Below are 7,525 nucleotides of genomic sequence, written 5' to 3' on the forward strand. Positions count from 1 at the left end.
GATTGAGTTGTGTTGTCTAGCAGTATAGGCTGAATAAAATGTAAGTATTGCAAATGATGGTAGTGGTTATCTGGTGTCTGTTTATTAGAAGTAAACGTATGTTAATTGAAAGTTGCTACATAACCTGTGAAGTATAAAGTAGTCTCTCAATTGATGCTCTGCAAAGACAACTACATTTATTGCTGTTCCACAGTTAAGTGATTTCCATCTACGCAAATGCATTTTCCTGGAAATTACAGACATTCTGAATGTCAGTATAATGTTGAAAATTTATTGGAGATGGGTCATGCATGTTGAATTGTCAACTGCTTTTTGTGGGGACATGTGATTTGGAGCACTCTGATCTCCCCTTGAGGTTTTCTGGCATCTGCATATAACATGCTGTTTGTATGTAATGGCTACGTGCATTCAGCACTGCTTTCCTGTCCATATTTCGTATGACTGAGTGATTATTTATCAAAATTTACAATAATTTGGAAGGGCAGGAGTCATTGTAGTGCAGAAAATTTGTTATAGACTGAAGAGCTTGAGAGATTCCAAACTGAGGCACTAATTAAATTGTTTCAACTTGCTAACTGGCTAGCATTCTCGTTAACTGTTTTGGAGTGGATGTAACCTGGATTTTTTTAACATGTGACAGTTGCATGGAATGTTGAATTTGTGCAAATTATAATTCATAAACATGCCATTTGACCTAACTCGGTCATTTTTTGTGTTTATCAATCAAAGGATTATTAGTGCTAATTTCATAATTAGTAAAACTGTTGTGTACTGATCAGTATTTTTGTTATGAATTATGAGCCAATTTGTATTATGAACTCTATGGAGTATGCTACTTCAACATACAATCTTGAATAATATGAATCTCAGTACTTGATGTAACAACATATTCTAATTGGATCTTTTGACCGTACATTATTCTATTTGACTAGAGTTTAGCAATAGTTACTCCAACCAAACTTCCAAAATATTTTTAAATACAGGATAATTTATAAGAAAATATTTTGGAAGCTTGATTGATAGAACTTCAGAAATTATAGTTTATTCTCTTCATAAATGTATTATTTTATCTAATTCTGCAATGTGTATATTCAATTGCAGAAATCTGATCCAGAAGATGTTGTTCCACCTGAGACCACTGATGATCTGCCACTACTTTCAAGTTACTTTCTGGCCATTGTGTTAAAATATCCAGGTGTGATGAAGTAAGTGAATTGAGTAACTGATGGCCACCTAGCAACTGTTAACTATTAACAGTGGGTTTTTTTTTAAATTTCTAGGAAATATTATTTTGTTATTTGTGAGGCAGGATTACATCATATTTTCCAAATAGAAAGAATACAAGTCTATCTAAATAGTTGTTTTTTTTTTCTTTTTTCTTAAAAAAGCGCCTTAAATGTAAAAGGAAGAAAATCCTTTTGCTTCTTGACTCTCCCTTCCCTCGGGTGTAAACCAAAGAGTTGATTGCAGTTTGCCGCAAAATCTTTCTAAAACAGAATTTTTTATTAGCCACTGCTGAGTATTGTCCACGCACTTTTTTTATTGTTATGGTACATTACAGAATATTGAACACGAGCAGAGTCTCGATTCAAATCCGGTTTAGATTGAACACCGTGTAGCTCAAAGAGCAATTTACTTTTTATTCCATCATGTATTTTGAGTTTATACTGTGCTATGATCGCTCTAACTTAATAAATACCAGCAAAGGTTTTGATGCTGTTTGTTATATTTGGGTCAAATTCAATATTGTCATCTTTAATTGCAATTTGCTGTGCCAACTAACAAATATTTCAAGTAATGTTCTGTGGTTTCTTTGAACTGTTTTAAAGAAAACATGCTAATCATTATTTGAATGTGGAGAATACGTTAAGCTCTAGTCAAATAGACAATATATATTTTTTAAAATCTTTTCTGTTTTAAAATCAGACTATTCTCAGTGTAATTAGTTGAATCAGTTTGAATCATTGTTTATATCAGAAAATGGCTGCTAATAATTATTGCCCATCCCTTTAGATCATTTTTAAACGAATTAATGGAATGCATCAATTCTGAAGCTATACAAGGAGTTGTGGGATTGGTAGCTGCTCTCTATATCCTGCTTATACTCAGTAGGGGTAAGTTTTACATCAGAAGAATTATAGAGACGCCAATTTTAATCATGTAGCATAATAAAAGAGTAAATTTATTTCACAAACCCTGGTAATGACTGAAGTCCTGTGATTGTAGATGAGCTGTGTCATATGGTCCATTACATTATTGGATACACTTAAAATGTTCAAACTAACTTGGGCAGTTTTTCAAATTAAGCCAAACAACTGCTCTCATTCTTCATCTATCAGTCTGTATGTTTTTCAGAAAGCAATGCATAGAATTATCTGTTACATATTTATAATTACATTTGTAATGGAAACACAAGTCATCTGGTGTTATCAGGTTAATGGTTCACTTGAGCCTAAATTGCTCCTAAACACCATTGCATTCATATAATGCCTTTCATGATTTCAGTACATCCCTAAAGTACTGAGCTGCCATCGACATACTTTTGAAGGATAGTCACTGTTGTAACGTAGGGAAAGCATCTGTTGTGGGTATCTTCTATTTTTCTTGCTTTCAGGAATGAGAGGGATTGGTGTTGAAAAACATTGAAACACTGAAGAAAATAATGCTAATAAATTCTCATAGAGTCATGCAGCATAGAAACAGACCCTTCAGTCCAACTAATCCATGCTAACCAAGTTTGCCAAACTGAACTAGTCTCATGGACCCATGTTTAACACGTATCTTTCTAAACCTCTCCTATTCACGACCTGTCTAAGTGTCTTCCAAATGTTGTAACGGCATCTGAATCTACCACTTCCTCTGGCAGTTCATTTCACATCCGAACCCCCTCTGAAAACTTTGCCCTTGAAATACCTTTCAAATCTTTCTCCTCTCACCTTAAAAATATGCCTCCAAGTTTTATACTCCTCCACCCTAGGGAAAAGACATTAGCTATTCGCCATATCAGTGCCCCTCATGATTTTATAAACTTCTATAAAGTCACCCCTCAACCTCCTACTCTCTACTGGAAAAATGTCCCAGATTGGAAACTAGTTTTAAATAGTTTAGGAAAATGTGGAAACCAGTCATCGTCTCCAAAGTGAACTCTCACTACTACCACATTTAATTTATTAAATATAGATGAACAAATCTGACCATATTCCTGTGAAGTAAAATAAATACAATGACGATAAATGGCTCCTTGCCTCACCCATTCAGTGTGCTATGTATAAAGGTTCCAGATCAATATTTCTGAAACTTGGAATTATATCCCTGTTGTTGGGTTGCTGGACTTCCACCACCAGAATCTTAATGACAAATTTGATCCAGTAGTGGTCAGTTAAGTGTCTGAAAGGCTGTCGGCCTTTCCTACATTTGATGAAAGTTCTCTGCTGGTTCTCAAACCACAGGGTGGGACCTTCGTTGACCCAACAGTATTTTTGCCTTCAAATGAGTGATTGGTTTTAACTGAGGGCCAAACAGTTTAGAGTCTATTCTTGGAAACTCACTTGGCACTATACTATCTTCCTGGGATATCAAAATGGAATGCTAATGTATTTGTTGGCTGGTGACCACAGTTACACCCAATCCATATCTTGATTTCAAAATCTCAGACACAATGATAATGTACTTCAAATGCAGTGCAAACATTTGGAAAAGTTCTGAGACAGATACTTTATTTTGATGAATGGATCGTTGAGAAGAATATGGATTGATGTCCTACAGTGCAAAACAGCATATTTTAAAAACGTAAGAACCTATTAATAGGTACAGAAGTTGACCAGATTGCCCCCTCCCCCCACCCCAGCAGCTTTTGAGTCTGTTCCTCCATTGTATATGATCTTGGTTGATCTGCCTCAATACCACTGTCCTCCTTCCTGTATAATGCATTCCTTAATCAGTAAAAACGAAAAGAACAGTGGATTCTGTAAATCAGGAACAAAAACAAACTTGCTGGAAAAGCTCAGCAGGTCTGGCAGCATCTGTGATGGAGAAAACAGTTAACGTTTTGGGTCCGGTGACCTTTCCTCAGAACGGTTCTCTGTTGTGAGGAAAGGTCACCGAAGCCGAAACGTTAACTCTGCTTTTTCTTCCAAGGTGCTGCCAGACCTGCTGAGCTTATCCAGCAACTTTTTAAAAAAATTCCTTAATCAGTATCTGTCTCAATAGCTTCCCTCTTTCACTTTGATTTCCTTTTGTGGAGATGTACATGTTTCACAACTTGGTTCTGTTCTAAGGAGAATAGCACCACTGAAAATAGCTCCAATGGCTTATCTTGAGACCAATGTTTAGTGCATTGGTCCTCACTTACAGTATGTAACTAGACGTACGTGCTGTTTTGAAACAAATCTTCCACCTTCGTTTTGTGGAATGATAACGGATTTGTTCTCTCCATAACTGAACTGAACTGTTTTCCCAGTATTTTCTACTTTTTTTGTTTCCATCATAATTTAAGGGAGTGGACAAAATATATCCTAGTTGTCTCAATTCATTTAAAAATCCTTATTTCAAAAATTTGTTCAGGCAATATACCTGTGTTCTCCTGACTTATAAGTGCAAAGGTGGGACAAATTGCAGGCCTCTTTGGAGTTGAAATTGGATTTTCTGTAAACTGATCACTGTTTCTGAAATGACAAAGGGGAATAATTTATCCAGTATAAATACCTTGTCTATTTTCCTTCCCTAAATTGATTTTTTTTTCAATTGTTAGAGTGGACTTAAAATGTATGACTGATTTAAAATATACTACCTTTTGATTAGGCCTATTACAATACTGACTTGATCTTTTAAAATGAAAATTGGGAAGCACTTATTTCCAGTTTCTAAAGGAAACTAATTTTTGCAGGTAAAGTAAAAAGAAGTGCAATCAAAGACACAGCAGTAGCCATTCACACAAAGTTTCAGTGTTATAATGGAGTTGCATCAGAGTTGAGTGACACTGAAAGGTATGTTTTTAAAAATCTTTATGCCATAATTAGTTTAAATGTTTTCTGTTCTAGAAAAACACATTAGAATGCATGCTTTTTCTTACATAATTATAATTTTAAATGGATGTCAAAAAGCTATGTCCGGTTTGATGAATCTTATTTACAAAAATGCTGTTTCTTTTCTGTAACAAGTGTAACCATACAGTTCTGAATATTGAGATAATGATAAAGAAGCCATATGCTCTAACATCACTGGGTAGTTGGTCTATTAATAAAATGTATTGGTACTGGGTGTTAACTTACTCAGAGGTAGTAATGCTGGAGTCAGAGATAACACAGTGTGGGATTGGAGGAATACAGCAGGCCAGGCAGCATCAGAGGAGCGGGAAAGCTGACGTTTCGGGTCGGGACCCTTCTTCAGAAAAATATATTGGGGGGGGGTCTTCAGTTTTGATTCAGTTTTGACTCAAAAACAGTAATGATCTAAAGCAAATATAAATGAAATAACAATTCACTTTCTATTATGTGGAATAATGCATGGTGTAATATATTTAAGGTTCAGATGAAGTCATTAAAATGAGCCTTATTGGCCTGCGTTTGCTTTTTTTAAAATTGCAAACAAAGTTTCTTATTGAACAAAAATAAGAGAGGCAACATTCAGGAATTACAAATCACTATTGCGCTAGGAATATAGAATGGCAGGCAGAAGTTTTAATTGATTCACTTGCTATCTTCTTGAACCATTTGGGTTGGGTGGGGGGGTGGAATTTCCAGGATGGTAGATTTCCTTCTCTGAAGGACATTAGTGAACCAGAGAGGTTTCTCTTACAAGCAGTAGTTTTGGGATTTGGCCCTGGGGTCCCAGAACATTAGCTGAGTTTCTACACTAATAGTCCAGTAAAAATATCACTAAACTACTGTCTTGCCCATAAGATATAGCACTTTGTGTTGCTCAGAGTAGTGGGAATTTTTTTTTTGTTTTTCCTTTTGACTAATTCATCAACCATTTCAGAATGGATGAATGGTGATGTAATGTACATTAATATTTTGAGATTTAATATCCCGGAAAATATTATTGAATGTGCTTTACTTGTGTTGTCTGAGACTGAAGCAGAATGCGCAGTGTTATTGGTTTCTAAGTATTGGGGCACAATACAATTTAGCTAAAATGTGATTTTAAAAAATACATGTATGGAATTGGATTTTCTTGTCTTGCAGAGCCTTGTACACATCTTCAAAGAAGCATCTGGAAGATCTGTTACATCTGTAAACTATCATAGGTGGGACAATGGATTCTTTCCACTTTTTACAATTTCCACTTTCAATGTCAAAGAAAGTTATTGCAATAACACAGCAAAACATTTCATTTTTTAAAGTTTTTTACAACATGTATTGTACAAACCTATTTCTATTTGTACCCACATTCTAATGTCATTTAAAATTGTATTTGTAATGCTTTGTATTGTAATATGGTTGCTTACACTTACTTTCACCTTGTAACAATTAGAATGAATTGGTATCTGTAAAACTCTTCTCTCCCTTCTTTAAAAAAGGAATCTGTTTTCTTATATTTTTTGAAATATTGAAAAAATGACATTTTGTACTTTGTTTCTGGATTGCAAGCATTTGCCATGAGATATCACTGAAACATGCCATAGTGTTATAGTAAAAACTGTAATGTATAATGAAAGACTTTGTATTCAAACAAAATTGCATTGCTGATGTTTAACTATTCATTTTGCAAAAATAGATTATCTTATGTTAATTGAACTGAATAATGTAAAAAGTATTGCTGTATATGTAATAAAGCTTGTAGTGTTTAGATTTGTGTTGTTCTCCCATCCCATTTTCTAACTCCTTCTCAATCCATTTCCAGCTTTCTAGAACACCAGCACAATTCCTGGTTCTAATGATCTTTAGACAATTTGAATATTGCCTCTGCAAATTCCTGCTGTCTTATAGAAGAGGGACCAACAGTTCTGGGCATCTTAAGGCCATTTTTTTTCCCAAATGATCTAAATCCAACATGCTTTCCTCCAAGAATTTTGTTTCAGTTCTTCTATGTCATGGGTATTTTGATCTCTTCCTCTGCTTCAACAAACATTCATCTAATAAGTCAGCCAAATTTTTGCAATCAGAGATAATGGGAACTGCAGATGCTGGAGAATCCGAGATAACAAAGTGTGGAGCTGGATGAACACAGCAGGCCAAGCAGCATCTTAGTCAGCTTTTGTGCTCCTAAGATGCTGTTTGGCCTGCTGTGTTCATCCAGCTCTACACTTTATCTCAAATTTTTGCAATCCAGTTTATTTCTTTCATGGGACATTGGCATCCTGGAAAAATCCAGCATTTATTATCCATCCCCAGTTGTCCTTGAGATAGTTCTGAACTGTCATCTTGTATTCTGTGTCATGAGGGTACATCTGCAGTGATGTTAGGGAGAGAATTCCAAGATTTTGAATGTGTGGCAACAAAGTAAGTGTGATAACATTTATAATTCAGGATGGTCTTGAACTTAGGTTTCAGGTGGTATTATTCTCATGTGCTTAGTGTTGCTG

At 35.1% G+C, this 7,525-nt stretch overlaps 1 protein-coding gene across 2 annotated transcripts in view; it reads left to right on the top strand.

The window, feature by feature from the left end:
• Nucleotides 1–6,736, top strand: part of ncapg2 (non-SMC condensin II complex, subunit G2) — a 93,949-nt gene extending 87,213 nt beyond the window's left edge. For both annotated transcript variants that reach the window (XM_048560354.1, XM_048560362.1), the window contains exons 25-28: nucleotides 1,102–1,205; nucleotides 2,014–2,114; nucleotides 4,886–4,985; nucleotides 6,186–6,736. In XM_048560354.1, the coding sequence (XP_048416311.1) occupies nucleotides 1,102–1,205; nucleotides 2,014–2,114; nucleotides 4,886–4,985; nucleotides 6,186–6,237 (357 nt within the window). In that variant the 3' untranslated portion in view covers nucleotides 6,238–6,736. The remainder of the gene's footprint in view (nucleotides 1–1,101; nucleotides 1,206–2,013; nucleotides 2,115–4,885; nucleotides 4,986–6,185) is intronic.
• Nucleotides 6,737–7,525: the final 789 nt, after the last annotated feature.

The sequence above is a fragment of the Stegostoma tigrinum genome, chromosome 2 (genome assembly GCF_030684315.1).
Source record: "Stegostoma tigrinum isolate sSteTig4 chromosome 2, sSteTig4.hap1, whole genome shotgun sequence".
Classification (NCBI taxonomy): Eukaryota; Metazoa; Chordata; class Chondrichthyes; order Orectolobiformes; family Stegostomatidae; genus Stegostoma; species Stegostoma tigrinum.